General features: G+C 32.6%; 2 protein-coding genes across 2 annotated transcripts; one reads left to right on the top strand and one right to left on the bottom strand.

The window, feature by feature from the left end:
- Window positions 1-290: 290 nt before the first annotated feature.
- LOC107926848 (uncharacterized) lies at window positions 291-3,330 on the bottom strand. Its single transcript, XM_016857790.2, has 2 exons — window positions 2,596-3,330; window positions 291-838 (listed from the first exon to the last, which is right to left on the bottom strand). Exons 1-2 carry the CDS (start codon window positions 3,038-3,040, stop codon window positions 297-299), a joined length of 987 nt encoding a protein of 328 aa, XP_016713279.1. The 5' UTR covers window positions 3,041-3,330; the 3' UTR covers window positions 291-296.
- A 1,849-nt stretch (window positions 3,331-5,179) lies between these two features.
- On the top strand, window positions 5,180-8,017 carry LOC107926847 (cytochrome c oxidase subunit 5C). Its single transcript, XM_016857789.2, has 2 exons — window positions 5,180-5,243; window positions 7,624-8,017. Exon 2 carries the CDS (start codon window positions 7,643-7,645, stop codon window positions 7,832-7,834), a length of 192 nt encoding a protein of 63 aa, XP_016713278.1. The 5' UTR covers window positions 5,180-5,243; window positions 7,624-7,642; the 3' UTR covers window positions 7,835-8,017.
- The last annotated feature ends 9,409 nt before the right edge of the window (window positions 8,018-17,426 follow it).

The raw sequence follows: 17,426 nt of genomic DNA, 5'->3' as shown, positions 1-17,426 counted from the left end.
TAATTAAGTTAATGTCCTAATTGAGTTGTGAAAGCAATTCAGTCATGAATTTAGATATCTTCACAAAAATAGATTTAATGTTTTATTTAAAATAAATTTCAATCTAGAATTTAAGTTTTTGTTGGAGGATGTTTAAAAATTAACCCATTCTGAAATTCCAAGAAAATTTTTTGGAGAAGCAAAGGCATGGCATTTCGAACTAAGGGTTTCGGAGTTTTACATTCAGTAGAACGTCCACATACTCTTAACTGCAACTTCATTTACGAATCCCATTATTCCCCTTTTTTTTCCAACTTTCAGAAAACTGCCTCAACAAGGGCATGTGTTTTCTTGGGGTACCCCATCCCAACCAAATGGTTGAGATAAACCTTCCCATCCTTCACCGTCGCCGCCGTTGACAACCGATGGATGGGCCCCTTAAACTTCGCCACCACGGAAGCCGTCTCCCATCCGTCAGAGCTCTCCACCAATCTCCCCGAAGGATTCCCGGCTACGACGAGCTTTGTCGGAGAGATTAGATCTAGACCGTCACCAAAGACTAATGTGCCTCCAACAACCTCGATCAACTTCACTTCATGTCCCTTGGCCAGATCGATCTTAAACAAATTACCACTGAAAGTGTGGATCACGATCAAATAGCCGTCGGGGTGGTAAACGATTCCGTTCAATGCGACCAAGGTTTTGTACCACTGTCTTGGAGTGAAGAGTGGGTTTCTTATGATAGACAATAACTCGCCATGGGCACCGACTTTCCAGATTTTGCTGGCTTTAGCATCGGTGACATACGCATTACCATCGGCATCTATTGCGACGTCATCGGCGAAGGATTTTTCATCGCCTAAGCATCAAGATTCAAGAAACTAAGGTCAGAAAAAAAAGAGTTTACAGTTTATTAAACATATAAAGTGAATGTGATCATGGTTTAGCATTGTGTTATGTACCCAATAATAAATAAAAATAAAAGCTTGGAGAATATGAAGTATATATTAAAATTATAAAACCCTAGATATGTTCTTAATTCACTTTATTTCGAAAAATTATCCGGAATTATATTCTTGAATAATTTATAAATATATTATAAATAGAGCTCCGATCTGAGAATTACACGGAACAAGTTTAAACCTTGTCATTTCAACATATTCTATTCTTGAATTGAAAATCCATCCATAAGGTTATTAAATCGAGTTATTGTTACAAGTTAACTAACACCTCTTTAGTTACAAAAAATTTAAAAATAATTTATTTTAAAAAAATAATAAATATTATTAGAAAAGTGTTTTTTTTTTAGTTTTCTATGAAACTTATAAAAATAAATAAATCCATAATCAATCTTAAAACAACATACATTTCGAGACTTAATCTAAGACAACAAGCTCTTCATATCCTCAACTTTTTCGTTTCATTTCAACTAAATTTAATTCATGTTTTAAATTTTTTTATAAATATATTTTTTACATAATTTTTTTATCCACATAAATATAGAACAAATTAAAATAAACTGGAAACAGTATTACTTAAATTGGACCAAACCGATAGATTAAATTGATGATTATAGGTATACTGATCTAAATATAAGAATCATACTAACTTTTGAACAAACCATTTGAAACTGATAAAAAATATAAAACCGAAACAAAAAAACTAATAGTTGAACTAGTTTTATATATATATATTAAAAATTTTAATTAATTATTATTAGAGTGCCAATTGAATTGATTAAATCAAGAATCTGATTATTAAAATATGAAAAGAATATATAAATATAATCGACAGCTATAAAATAGATGTTTTCTAACATCCATACAAGCATAGGATGGAAGTGGAAAAAAGTGGCTATGAAAATGTGGGTATGGGAGACTAATATAAGAGTTATGGGTGGGTACGGGTTAGAAAACCCCTATCCTAACCTTCTGCCCTTCACTCCACAATCTAGACTTACCCAGCGCCGACGACATTTATTCACTTCCTACCCTCGTATCAAAGCCCTAAAATCCCACTAATTAAATGAAAAAAAGTATTTTTAATTATTATTTATTTAAATATGTGTGAATTCCATTTTTTTTTATTTTGTATGAAAATTAAGAAATTAATCCAGCAATCATTTGGAAGCACGGGGTCGTATAGGCGCCACTAGTATGGAAGCCAAATTATGAACCTTAAAAGATGAACTTGAGTTAGTTAGGAGACTTAAGATTAGCAACTTAGAAATATCACTACTATTATTAGCTTCATATCTAATGTTAATTGCTCTAATATGTTTTTATAGACCCTAATAAAAGATTGCAGGATGCTCCTGATTTTTTACGCGCCTTTTAGAAAAATCAATAATTAGATTATTTCTTCGATTTTTGTATAATCCAATGACTAAATTTGGATAAATTAAAATAGAGGGTTAACTTGTCAATTTTCATAAAATAAATGGATGGATTTCATAATTAAACCATTTAAAAAACTAGTCTTTTTTAACAAAATGTAAACCTTTGGATTAATTCATTTAATTTTCTCAGTATAAGAATATTCGTACTCTAATCATTCATTTAAAAATTTTAAGATTAAAACAAAAAAGGAATTAAATTATTATATAGTGATACTTACTAGGGCCACTGAGCCGGGTTAGAAATAGCCGCTTCCACGATGACAAATCATAAGCCGCGAGACCGCTGTATCGGTTGCCGAGCAAGTCGGCGACAACCACAAGCAGCCGGTTTCTGAGCCTGTCGACGGCGATTCCGAGGGAAGAATTTCCGGCCAAGTCAAAATCTTTGACCACGGTGACCTCTTTCAACACGACATCCCCCGGTCCCGGTGCGTAATCGTCGGGAACCAGGATTTCACCGACGCCGCCTTCCAAGAAACTGACGAGGAAGCGCCGGCCTTGGTCGTCCCACTTGGCGCACTCCCGGAAAAAGCCGGTGCTATGGTAGTGGAAAACGTGGGTGGCAGGCACGGCACGTTCCTCAGAGATGATGTAAGCGATGGGGATTGCCGATATGAGGAAGACGAAAACAAGGAATCGAGGAGAGCAAAACCTTAGCGGCATCCTTAGATGAAGAAAGAAAATGGAATGGGAGTTGTGGAAAGAGATGAGGAAAGAAGAAGGTTTAAATTAGGTTTAAACTGTTTACAGTGTAAAGAGAAAGAGTGGTGTTGTTGGTGGGATTCGCTCATCAAATATTAGGTTTGTCTAACTTTTTATTGGAGAAAGTTTGGCAAGGAAGGAAGTTTGGGAAGAAAGATGCTGAGTGCTGTCTATTATTATTTTCTTTTATACACTCATTTATTTTAAAAATGAAATTCTTTTACTAGTCGTTTAGTATCCATTACATTTGGAATCCAGTTTTCTCTAGTTTAGGCCACAACTCTTTAATCGATTCAACATCCGTCCACATGCTTCAAGTGGTTTAGGCCAATGATGCCAAGTTAGTCTGAAATTAAAATTATAAAATTTTTGGAAAAAAAAGAAATAAAATTGATAATATCCTATTTAACCAAGAGGGTCTGCTTACCCTTTCGTTCCGCCTCTACTTGGTTTGTCCCTTTGAGCTTGTTCGTGGCTGCAAGAGAATCTCCCTCAAATGATGATGTCCATGTATCTCCACTCCTTCGCTAAATTAGGATCTAATCTAATAGTTTAACAACCTAAGAGGCACTTTTGAGATAATAATTATTTTTATTGTTAAATAATATACTTTTTAAATATTTTAAATGTGTTTTATTGTTAAATAATATGCTTTTTGGACATTTTAAAAGTGTTTTTTGAACAAAAAAATATTTTGTAAAGTTGAAAATTTTAACTTCTTTGCTTAAAAATACTTTTTAGCCTAAAAATATTTTTGAGAAACAATACTAAATTAAGCCTAAGTTATTTTCATCACTAGTCATTAGAAGTGTTCAAACGGTTAATCGAAACGAATTAGTATTAACCGATATTTAACTGTTAACCGAATCAAAATTTTCTCAAAAAAAAGTAACCGAATTGAAATGTTTCGATTGATTTGGTCGATTAACTAAATTAACCGAATTTTATATATATTTTTGTTAAAATAAGTATAAAACATATAAAAAATAAATAAATTGATAATATTCATTTGATCGAATTAACCGAATTAGTAATAGCCTAATATATTAATATATAATACTATTTATTAAGTTTGGTTAATTCGGTTAATTACTCAAATTTAAATTGAATTAACCGTTAATTAAAATTCTAAAATTTTTTTAACTAATTTTTAACTAAACTAAATCAATTAACCAAATTAAATCGATTAATTCGATTTTAACAACACTTCTATTAATAACAACTGAAATGCCTATATGAGATGACTTGCCCTGTGACAGGTTAGCATTCGACATGTTTTACACGCCTACACAGGATGGAAGCAGTATTGAAACATGCAATGTAAACTTTTTGTCCTTTCTACAGTCAATTTAGGAGGAGTAATCTTTTTCTGCAAATAAAATACATTGCGCCTGTCTATAATTGCTGAAGTGGTACAATAAGTTCGTCCAAACGAAAAAAGTAGTACAATAAGGCTAGATCCTCATGTAAACCCTCCAAAGAGATTTAACGTGTTTTATTAGTTACAAATTAATTCTGTAGTGTTGTAGAATAAATAAATTCTAGTCTGTAATTGTGGATATTCCTCCCCCACCCAAAATTATATTTGTAGTCTAATTATTTTTTATTTGGTGTCATTACAAAATTGACCTTAAACTATTCAACCTTTCTCATTTAGGTACCTAAATTTTATTGATAAAATGTGGTACTTAAACCATTTAATTCATTTCTAGCAAAGATAAAAACTACAAATTACATTTCATTTTGTAGAAAAATTTTATGACGTATAATAAAAATATGTTATATATTATGTTTTTATTGATTGATATTGTATTTGAAGATAATATGAGATAGAATTGATAGTTTAGTTATCAATTTTGATTAAAAAAAAACTTTTAAGTATCTAAATAAAAAATAGTTTAAGAGTCAATTTTGAATGTAAGCATTTTGCTTTATTATTATTATTTATCAAAAAAGAAAGGGAAAATGTTGGATATATCTATCAACCCATTAAGATATTGGGTTTATTCGTAATTCTAACCTAGTTATTTCAAAAAGGGTAAAATAGACAATTTGTTCCTTTCCTAATAAAGGTCGTCGAAGGAAATAATATAGCTCATCCAGTGGAAAGGCTGAATCTCACAATCAAAATCCATCGTTAGTTCATCGACGCAGCCTCGTTCAGGTAAACCCTAATTTCTTCGTTCGATTTTTCCTTCCGTTTTTTTTCTGACGGGTTTAATGGCGATTTTCAACATCTTATTCATGGAAATGATTATTTGTTTGTTTGCCATTATTCTCGAAAGATCTTTGAGTTTGATTTGAGTGGTTTAAGATCGACTTTTCTTTTCACGTTTTCATTATTGTTTTGATTTCCATGTGAGATTTTCATACGCTTAACTTAGATTCGAGAATCGAAACAACTGTTGGAAAATATATGCTTTTTTACTTGTAGTGGTAGATGAAAACGTAATTTTCGATTTAATCCTTTAATAAATCACAGCAGCTTTTTTTTCTAAGCTTGTAGGGGTTGTTTTGCTTCATTGATTGACAAATGTTGTAAATTTGTTTACTGACACGCTATGAGACTGGAAATCTGTGTGTATAATTTAATTGCTTAGACATAAGAGATAGCATGAATTAGGCAACGTAAAACTGCTTTTGAATTGAACCAAGAAAAATTAATAGTTGAAGGTGTGATATAGGAAAGTTATTAAGGCGAGGCTCTGTCAAAATTTGACCCGTAAAGCTTTGAACAATGAATGAGTCAAAGGGGTTAGGCTTGGTTACTGATTGATTGAAAAGTATTATAATTTTGTTTCCTGACAAGCTAAGACAGTGGAAACCTTGAGTTACCATGTCTTTTATTTGAGTGCTTAGACATAAGAGATAGAATGAATTCTGCAATGTAAAATTGCTATTCAATTATGAATGTATAACTGCTAATTGAACCAAGAAAATGAATCAAATGAAGGTGTTGATTTCTCACATTGGTGAATAGTAAAGGTAATAAGGTTAGGTTCCTTTGGTGTTTTCCATGTAAACCATTAAGAATGAATGAGTTGATATTATCCCAAAAGCATAACTCAAGTGCTAAAGTTTTACTGGAAATAGTTAAGTCTCTCATATGGAAATCGCATGAAATTGTTATTAACATACATAAGATGCAAATGCAACTTTATTGTGTCCAGAACAAAAAGATATATAAGCAGTGTAGATTATATAGCCTTTTTGAGTGAAAGGAGGCAATATTTGAGAACGATTATGCATTTGCAGTACATCTTTCCTGAAATGGGCTAAATTTCTAGTTATAGTACATATTATCATGAATTGCTTTATATTGTTACTATTAGGTTTATGAACGTTTGTTGCCTCTGCTGCTTGCATATCTGGTTTGTAAAATGATCTGCTTTTTAAATTTATATATAATATGGTTTTCCCATATTCCTCCATAAGTAGAGTTGGAAAATGAAATGTTTAGTTCTTGCTTTTGGGTTTTACTAGATTCAAGTATAGAAGCAAAATGCTGGTTCTAGGGTTGCTCATGCTACCTTTAAAGGACCAAGTATTGTAAATTTGTTTCTCAACAAACTAGGAGACTGGAAATCTGTAGTATTGTAAGTTTGTTTCTCAACAAGCTAGGAGACTGGAAATCTGTCTCTATAATTTGAATTCTTAGACATAAGAGATGGCATGAAGAGTGCAACGTAAAATTGCTTTTGAATTTATCCTAGAAAATGAATAACTGAAGGTGTGGTATGGGAAAAGTGTTCAGCTGAGGCTCCATTGATGAATTTGATGTGTTAAGCCTTAAATGATGAATGAGTTGAATGGGTTGGCTGGGTTGTTTGATTGATTGGAAAGTATTATAAATTTGTTTCTGGTCAAGCTAAGATAGCAGAAACCGTGAGTTACCGTGTCTTTTGTTCGAGTGCTTAGACATAAGAGAGCATGAATTCTGCAAAGTAGAATTGCTATTGAATTATGGATGCAGAACTGCTATTGAATTGAACCAAGAAAATGAATTAAATGAAGGTGTTGATTTGTTACATTGGCAAATAGTAAAGGTATTAAGGTTAGGCTTCATTGATATTTCACATGGAAACCATTAACAATGAACGAGTTGATGTAATCCCAAGAGCATAACACAAGTGCTAAAGTTTTACTGGAAGTAGTTACATCTCCCTTATGGAATTCAACATGAAATTGTTTTTAACATAACATGCAAATGTAAGCTTTATTGATCCCAGAACAAGATGTATATGGCCATTTTGAGTGAAAACTGAAAGGAAGCAATATTTGAGAACAATTCTGCATTTGTCCTACATCTTTCCTCTCTGTGCCGATTGGAATGGGCTAAATTGCTAGTTATAGTACATAAATTTTCATGAATTGCTTTATATTGTTATTATTAGGTTTATGAACATTCATTGCCTTTGCTGCTTGCATGTCTGGTTTGTCAATTGATTTGCTTGTTAAATTATATATAACCGTGGTGTTCCTGTATTCCTGCATAAGTAGAAATGAAAATAAAATGCTAAATTCTTGCTTCTGGATTTTACTAGATTCAACTATAGAAGCGAAATGGCTGGTTCCAGGGTTGCTCATGCTACCTTGAAAGGACCAAGTGTTGTTAAGGAGATAGTTATCGGAATAACACTTGGCCTTTGTGCTGGTGGGCTTTGGAAGATGCATCACTGGAATGAGCAGAGGAAAGTGAGAGCATTCTACGACATGCTCGAGAAAGGTGAAATCAGTGTCATTGCAGAAGAATAAATGTTCTTTTAGTCTTGTGAAAGTGTGGACAGCTTCAGCTGTGTTTCGTTATATGCATTCTCTTCATTTGGCTCTTAGATAGAAGATGAGCAAAACACAATTTGGAGCTTCTAAGAATAATGTCATCATTTTGGGATCTTGATTTCATATTTGCATAGCAAATCCAAGCGATTTTTCAATCTAGTGCCTTTGTTGGTTTCCATTTGACATTGTTGTTTGATTTGGAGATGTTTGAAAGCTCTTTATATTTCTACTCAATTGTTATTTGTCACAGTTACGCCGTTTTAGGCTTAATAATGGAAATCGGCTGAACATGAAAGATATTTTCTAGATTCTTTAATTATTGTTTTTGGCATAAAATTATAATAAATGCAACTCGTAACAATAGTACTTATGCTAAATTGAAAGATCAAATTTGAACTTATATATTTATTTTTTATATATCTCATGTAATTTATATCAATAAAGATTGAATAATGTTTTTAATTGGAAAGGTTCATTTATTTTTAATAAAAAAGGGTTAAGATTTTATTTGGTGCTTGAGTTTAGTTTCAATGTACTTGAGATTTTTTTTTCTTTAATTCAGTACTTAAGTTTAGTTTCAATATTTAATTTGCCTAATGAATTTTTTACATATGTGCTATAGTAGAAGAAAATATATGCTAAATTAGGACAAATAAAAAAAAAAGTTCATGTTCTAAATTGAACATTGAAGATGGCCTCGAGTGCATAAATGGAAAAAAAAACTCATTTATTAGTTTAAAAAAAATCATGTAGCAAATTGAAAATTGAAGTCAAACTCATGCCAAGTTGGGACAAAAAGAACTTAAATACCATATCGAACATTAAAGAAAAACTCATGTACAAAATAGTATACTAACCTTAAAAGATCCATTAGAAGAAAGAGAAAGATCACAAGGATTGTGATGGATAATGATGTCTTATTCGACTAATAAACACAGTTTAGCAATGGAAACATGTGACATAAACGTACTTATGGAAATAACCATGCTAAATTGAAAGAAAATCCACCAAAGAGCGAAACATTGTTAATAATATATAACCTCTAAATACTGACGACGAGTGACATACCCACTAAGATCAAGACAATATATATAAGTGAAAAATGAGAGATCACTGGAGCGACATAGGTGCATGGCCACATGTGCAAATGCTGGCTAATTGATCACATTGCAAGGGAACCAAGTGCAGGTTAAACACAACGAGGGGAGAGCTGTGAGAAAGAAAGTTTATTTTGAAACCTGTAACACTCTAAACCCGATCCTTAAGGAGGATCTAAAGATGGCGTGTCACTTCCTTAAAATTATTATCTTTTAAAATCGTATTTGGCGTAAACTCATTTACGTCACAATTTAAGTTAGTATGAAATATAAACTACTTGTCACCCAAGGATAAATAAGATAATACACTTTGAAAACCATAAATATTTTACTGAAGTTTTATTGGAACCATAGATTCATGATCATGAGTTAAGATATAAAATACATTCTTCGAAATGTAAATTGTCTTGACACCACCCCCATGTTATACATAATACAAAATACAAAAAGTCTCACGGCGACGATAGTCCTTTGGCGTAGTTTCCAAAGATTTTTTTACTTCATCAGCAAGCCTGAGAAGGAAAGGTACCTAAGTAAGTGCAAAGAACTTAGTGAGTTCCAGAGGGAAAACATTGTAATAGTCACATATAATTCAAGTAAACCTTTCCAACTCAACATAGTCATACGGTTCGGCAATTGGGGAATACCAAACACAAATAGGCTATACGCCAACCACTATTCATTTGGCCTGTACACTACGCCCATGCAATCGTACATACCATATTCTTCATGTTAGCCACACACCTTGGTCCATATTCAGAGTTATATCATTTGTTCATTCATTTTCCTTTGTCATGCTTTGCCAATCTGATTTGTAATAGTACTTGCTATACCAGAGGCTACACGACCATTTTCTTGTATTGTGACCTGCCAGTTCAATGCTCATTTCATTGAAGGCAATGCCATGAATCCATTTTCATGTTTCATATCATATCGTTCATTTCAAAAGCAAAGGATAGTGGCTTAAACACGAAGGAAGGTTCTTACATCTTTAACATGGACAAACCAAACTAGACTAATTACAACATGCATTCACCACTCTTGCACAACTATTTCATCTTCACAAAATATTCATACTTACCTTAAACCAAACATAAACAAAGTATTACACACATATGGAGTAAGAAAGAACTCACTAGAAAACACAAGATTAAGTTGTAGGACCTTTGCCCTTATCACAAGAACCTTCAATAGTGTCTTGAGATATAATATAAATGGTCAAACTCATTAGATTATTGTACCAGAAAACTAAACAAACTTACAAGAAATGTTATTACAAAAACCTAGATTTAGGAGGTTTCCTCCTTTACGCTCTAAATTGATGCTAAAGTGTGTTGCTCTAAGGTCACGTAAATAACCATGAAAATAACTTAAAGTTCATCGATATTTACCAGGTGCTAAATAATGAAAGAGTTGGCTGAATACAACGAACACAAATCTTCCAGCGGGTTTCTAATATTAGGTTTTCCAAGAGAAACATGTAGAGAAAAATTTGACAAGAAAATATGGGTGTAAGAGAAAATATAAAACTTGCTCAAGAAGCCAATACTAACCTTAAAAAACTATACACAGAATCTAAGTTTAGTGGATAAGTTTGATTATCCCACTAAACTTTTTCGATTTTTGTGCCTAAACACTTACTCTCTCATAATAAATGTGAGTATTATCGACTACAATAAATTAGTTTTTTTCTAACCAATTATCATTTATCTAACTAAATTGTTCAACCAGAATAATAATATAATGATATAACAAACTATTCTTTTAAACTAAGGACTTAACATATTCGTCTAATAGCTGGGGTGGCGTATACTCTATAAATGATTCTGCCAAACCATCAAGCTTGCCCAACATAGACTTCGCCCAAAGGTGCACTCACGAACTTACATACTTAGCACAATTAATACCTTACCTACACAAAACTTGCTCTAAACACCATACTTCGATAAATAGTATTCGAACACTAGAACTTCATCGGGTGAGATGTTACAGGGCCGATATCAAGTTATATATTTTTATAAGAGTTAAAATACAATTTCTCCATTATTTTAGCATTTAATTTTATAGTTTTTAGAAAAGATAAATGTCAAAATTATACACGAACTTTGGTTTAATGTGCAATCGTATACATGAACTTTGATTTTATGCAATTTTATACACAAATTTTTGGTTTAATCTGTAGAGTTATACCTCGTATTTTCAGACTAAACAGTGTGTAACGTCGTAAAGAGGAAGTGTTCTTTGTCCCGATGTCATGATGAGAAAAGAGCCTTCAACACGACGACGTGATGTCCCTTTGTCTCGACAACGCGATGCCACGTCAAGACGTGGCGAGGTGCACATTAAGTTTTTTTTTTTAAATTTTCTTCTCCCAGTTAAACTCTGTTTGTAGTTTCACACTTAAACTCTGATAAGCCTAAGGTTGTTGTAGTCATATATGCTACGAATTTCAGCCTATAAATAGGCTTTAGTTACTATAGGTTATATACAACCGAAATATTCAGATTGAGAGAATTCTATTCTTTATTTTGAAGGGTTTTGTTTTTGGGTCTTTGGGTTTTCCTTTAATTCTCTACATATTTTGTACTCTCCTTTATTATAGTGAAATTTCCTTTTACATGTGGTTTTTTATCATCTTTTAAAGAGTTTTTCCATGTAAAATTTGCTTGTTCTATCTTTTCGATTTTATTATATTTACTTGTTCGTTGCATACACGGGTTAATTCCCAACAAACTGGTATTAGAGCTAGTTTGATTTTTACATTCAACCTATTCAAAGATGAGAACATCAAGGTTTGATATCAAAAGTTTGGCGACATCATAAATTTCAGTCTGTGGCAAGTTCGCTTGTCAGCGTAACTGATCCATAATGATCTTGAGAGGATCATTGCTAAAAGGAAATTTACAGACATGGTGCAGTCAAAATAGGATAAGTTATATAAAAATATCTATACACAATTCAATTATGTTTAACGAATAATGTGTTACAGGAGGTTTTGAAGGATAAAACAACGTTTTCATTATGGAAGAAACTGAAAGCCTTGTACATAACGAAATCCTTTGCCAATAGTATTAAAACAATATCTCTACATGTTTAGAATGGCCGAAGATGAGTCGATTAGAGCTCATATTAGTGAGTTTGTTACCCTTCTTAATGACTTAAAATAATTTTGAAATAGAGATTAGTGACGAGGATCAAGTTATGTTGTTGTTATGCTCTTTGCCCTCTTCTTATAAAACTTTAAGGGAAACTCTGATATATGGGAGAGATAACCTCTTGTTCGAGGATGTAAAGGGGAATCTACTAAGCAAGGATAAATTCAGGAACCGTAACAAATACAGTGATTATTGCAAAAAGTTAGGTTACGTTAAGGCAGAATGCTGAAAAGTTCAAAATAATATTAAGAGGAATGTCAAAATCGACAAGAGAGATAAGTAGAAAGTCGAAGTTGTTGATGTTGGTGTAGCCAGAGATAAAGGTGCAATGACGTAGTTAGGGGGCTGGCAGGGGCCCTAACCCCTCTAAAATGGAAAATTTGCCATTTAGGCCATTTAAAAGTTTTAAAATATTAAATTAGTAAAGGTAAAATTGTACTTTGGATCCCCTAAAAATGATAAAAAATTGATTTAATCCATTAAAAATTATAAAGATATAGGCTAATAAAATGGTGAAATTGTATTTTTACTATCGTAAAAATTATAATTTAATTTTGGCTGCCTTAAAATTTTTTTTTAGCTTCACCCCTGTAAAGATGATAATTTCTTATTAGTGTCAACAAGCGAAAGCTCCAAACTTACTTTCGAATAGATCTTAGATTCAAGGTGCTCCTAGCACATGTGTCCCAACAGGGACTAGTTGTAACACTTCTAACCCATATCTGTCGCCGGAACATAGTTACGAAGTATTACCGAAGTTTACAGAATATTTACAGATAATTCATGTCATTTACTATTCATTTCTCGAGATTATTCATATCATCCGTTAAATGGACCTTCGAGGCCCAATATGAGTATTAGAATCAAACCGGAACTAAATTGGGAACTCATAGAATTTTTCATAAAATTTCTAAAATTTTCCTAGGTGCAGGGCTCACACGCCCGTGTGGTCTAGGGACACGCCCGTGTGGTCTAGGGACACGCCCGTGTGACCCTAAGACACGCCCGTGTTTGACCCCGTGTAACTTTCTAACTTGTGCCACACGGTTAGCCACACGCCCATGTGAGTAGGCTGTGTGATCAATTTAATTTTCAAAAATTATGTGCAGGGTTCACACGGCCAAGACACACGCCCGTGTTTTAGGCTGTGTAGCACACACGGCTGAGACACATGCCTGTGTCTCTACTCGTGTGCTCAATTTTGAGCATTCTGTTTCTAAATTTTAAGTTGCAGGGGACACACGACCAAACCACACATCCATGTGCCAGGCCGTGTGTCACACACGGTCAAGACACAAGCCCGTGTGTCCACTCGTGTGAACAAAAAAAAAGCCATTTGCTAGCTTTATTTCTCACCAAAATTTTCCAATAACTTGCACCAAAATTTGCATTCATATACCAACCAATCCAAATTATAACAAGGCCAATTCTAACACCTAACATAATATATCATTACATGCATACCTATTTATGATCTTATCTTTAATATTTATATTCATTTAGCATAGTTCAATCAAACTATAATATATGTACTCATGATAATGCCTTAGGATTACCTTAATAGATATACCAAAACATAATCATTACTAGCCATTCCAATGGCTAGATTACAAACAACATTTATATGCCAACAATGGCCAAGTTACCTATACATGCCATTATACCAAAATGAGGTTGCTAATTATACCAAAACAAGCTAGTGGATAGTGTGATGATGCTCCAACCAATCACCAACCTTCGCGAGCTTCCAAGCACTATAAAACAGAGAAAATAAAACCTAATAAGCATTATATGCTTAGTAAGTTTGTATAACATGAATTGGAACTTACCAATCACATTTAACAACACTACGCATACAATTAACATGTTTTCATAATTTTGATAGATTTACCTAAACACATATACTCAATCAAGAAAGTTAGTCATATAATACATGTAAATGTTAAATAAACATAGATGAGCTCATCATAAAATCCTTTATTAAATAATTCAAAAATATTCAGGGCATATTTCTATTTATTTTATCATTTTTCTTGTGTCAATATTGTTGTCCGATGAATTATTGAAATGTCGATGGATAAACCGCCAATTCTTATTTCAAGAAGCTTAATCTCGAGTCACATGTCAATATACTCAACTGAGCCATGTAATCATCTAACAGGACACTTATCCGAGCTAATCAAGAAACTTATAAGAGTTTTTACTCACGAAGCTCATAGAGCCTTTCAAATATCTCTGAAGAGATAAAATCAGGGAGCTTTGGATGAGGTAATAGAGAGTTCAAGCGAGCTTAACAGGATGCTAATGAAGACTTGCGTTTGTGTCCGCATTATATGTAGGATTACAACTGATCGTATGTCAAGACGCTCACAAAGAGCTGCGGTAGTGTGCAACACATGTTAAATCACTGCCCATCAGGATGCTCGCAAGAACTAACATGATACTAGAGAGGCTATTTCGGGATTACTCGTCTGAGTTAAATCCCGTCAGTAACGAGGTCAATAGGATTACTTGTCTAAGCTAAATCATGTCCACAACAAATGCAGGACCTCATTAATATGGGAAATCCATATATTTATCGAAATTCAATATTTAAACGGAAATTAACCCCTTTTTGAACATTTCTGAGCATGTGATCATTTCATATATTTATAATATTCACATAAACATTTTCAATATTCAATCCAAATACAACATTTAATTTCAAACATATTTACATACACGAACTTACCTCGATAATAGTTCGTACAAGAAAATCTACTTATTCGAGACTTTCTCTTTTCCTCGATCTAACTTTGAATTTGAGTTATCTGGATCTATATAAATGAATTTAATCATCAATTTCTCACATTTCACATTCTATTGAAGTCAATTTATATCCTAGGAAAAATTACCATTTTGCCCCTAAACTTTTCATAAATTCTAATTTCGTCCCTAGGCTTGGAAAATGAAATTCTTGCAATTTAATCCTTATTCCAAGCCTAACCGAACTTTTAATATAAAATTTACCGCACATATATTCTATAAAATTCAAAAATTTTCTTCAATTTACACAACTTTACAATTTAGTCCCTAAATCATGTTTTCATCAAAATTCACTTTGTAAAAGTTGTTTATCTATCAACAATCTTTCATTTTCTACCATAAATTTCAATTTTTTAGCATTTTCATCCATGGAATAACTTCTATACTTTGATAAATTTTCAAATTAATCCCCAAATAGATGAATTAGACTATCCCGATGTAAAAAATATAAAAATTACTAAAAACGGGGCATGAATACTTACCCAATTAAGCCAAGAAACTTGTTTTCTCTTTCCTATGGTTTCCATGGAATATTTAGGGAAGAAGATGATATAAAATGATTTTATTTCTTTTTAATTATTTATCATCTTTTAACTATTTTAATTTTCAATTTAGTCATTGCTCTTTTTCTAAATTTCCATGTATGATTCATCAAAAATATCTTCTAACTTTTCTTTAATGGTCTAATTACCATATAAGGACTTCAGGTTTTGAATTCCATACCTATTTGATCCTTCTAGCTACTAGAATTCAACTTTTGCATTTTATGCAATTTGGCCCTTTCTATAATTAAATACCTAATCGATAAAATTTTCTTATCAGAATTTTCATATAACATTCCTAACATAATGTAAACCATGGAAAAATATAAAAATAAATTTTTTCTCCGACTTGAATTTGTGGTCCCAAAACAACTGTTCCGATTTCACTGAAAATGGGTTGTTACAACTCTCCCCTTTAAGAATTTTCGTCCTTGAAAATCTTACCAGTAAAGAGATTTGGATATTGCTTTCTCATTGTATCCTCCGATTCCCAAGTAGCTTCTTCTATACCATATCTTTGCCAAAGAACTTTTACTAAGGCCATCTTTTTATTTCTTAATTCTTTTGTTTCACGGGCTAAGATTTTAATCGGTTATTCACTATATGTGATATCAGGCTGAATCTCTACCTCTGACAGAGAAATAACATGTGAAGGAACTGATCGATACTGTCGTAACATAGACACATGAAAAACATTATGAATCTGATCAAGTGCTGGTGGTAAAGCTAACCGATATACAACAGGTCCAATTCTTTCTATAATTTCATATGACCCAATAAATCGTGGACTCAATTTTCCTTTACGACCAAACCGGATAACTTTCTTCCAAGGTGATACTTTCAAGAATACCTTGTCATCAACTTGAAATTCTATTTCTTTTCGTTTAAGATCAGCATTGGACTTTTGACGATCAGAGGCTGCTTTCAAACTGTCCTGAATTACTTTCACCTTTTCTTCAGTCACGGGCTAAGTCAACTCCATGTATCTTTTTCTCATTAAGACAATGGTATTCTACATTTTTGGCTATACAAAGCTTCGTACAGTGCCATTTTGATACTGGACTGATAACTATTATTGTAAGCAAATTCAACTAAAGGCAGATATTTTTCCCAGTTACCTTCAAATTCCAAAATACAACACTGAAGCATATCTTCCAAAATCTATATCACATGTTCAGATTAACCATCTATCTGGGGATGGAATGCAGTACTGAAATGTAACTGTGTACCTAGAGCTTTTTGCAATTTGCTCCAGAATCGAGATGTAAATCGAGGATCTCTATCTAAAATAATGGAGACAGGTACTCCATGCAATCTAACAATCTTAGAGACATATAATTAAGCTAATTTATCCAATGAAAAATCCATAAGTACTGGAATAAAGTGTGCAGACTTTGTCAATTGATCAATAATTACCTAAATGGCATCTTTCTTCTTTGGAGACAGGGGTAATCTCGATACAAAATCCATGGTAATTCTTTCCCACTTCCATTCTAATATTGTAATTGGCTGTAATAATCTCGAAGGCAACTGATGTTCAGCTTTTACTTGCTGACATATCAAACATTTTGATACAAACTCAAAAATATCCCGTTTCATTCCCGCCCACCAGTATATCTTTTTCAAATTATTGTACGTTTTATTACTTCCAGGATGAATAAACATATTACCATTATGAGCTTCATTCAAAATCTTTTGTAGTAGTTCTAAATTCTTTGGTACACATATTTTGCCTCTGATTAACAAACAACCATCAATCCCGATCTGAAATTCTGAATCAGGAGTTGATTTACACCAAATCTATTTTGCTTGTAACTTTATATCATCTTTCTGAGCTTCAAAAATTTGCTGCAAAAATGTCGGTCTAGCTTTTAACTCAGCTATGACTGAACTATCATTAGATAACATCAATTGAGTATTCATTGCTCGCAAAGCAAATAAGGATTTTCTACTCAGAGCATCTACAACT

Source organism: Gossypium hirsutum, chromosome A08 (genome assembly GCF_007990345.1).
Source record: "Gossypium hirsutum isolate 1008001.06 chromosome A08, Gossypium_hirsutum_v2.1, whole genome shotgun sequence".
In the NCBI taxonomy this organism is placed as follows: domain Eukaryota; kingdom Viridiplantae; phylum Streptophyta; class Magnoliopsida; order Malvales; family Malvaceae; genus Gossypium; species Gossypium hirsutum.
This window is presented reverse-complemented; position numbering and strand designations above follow the sequence as displayed.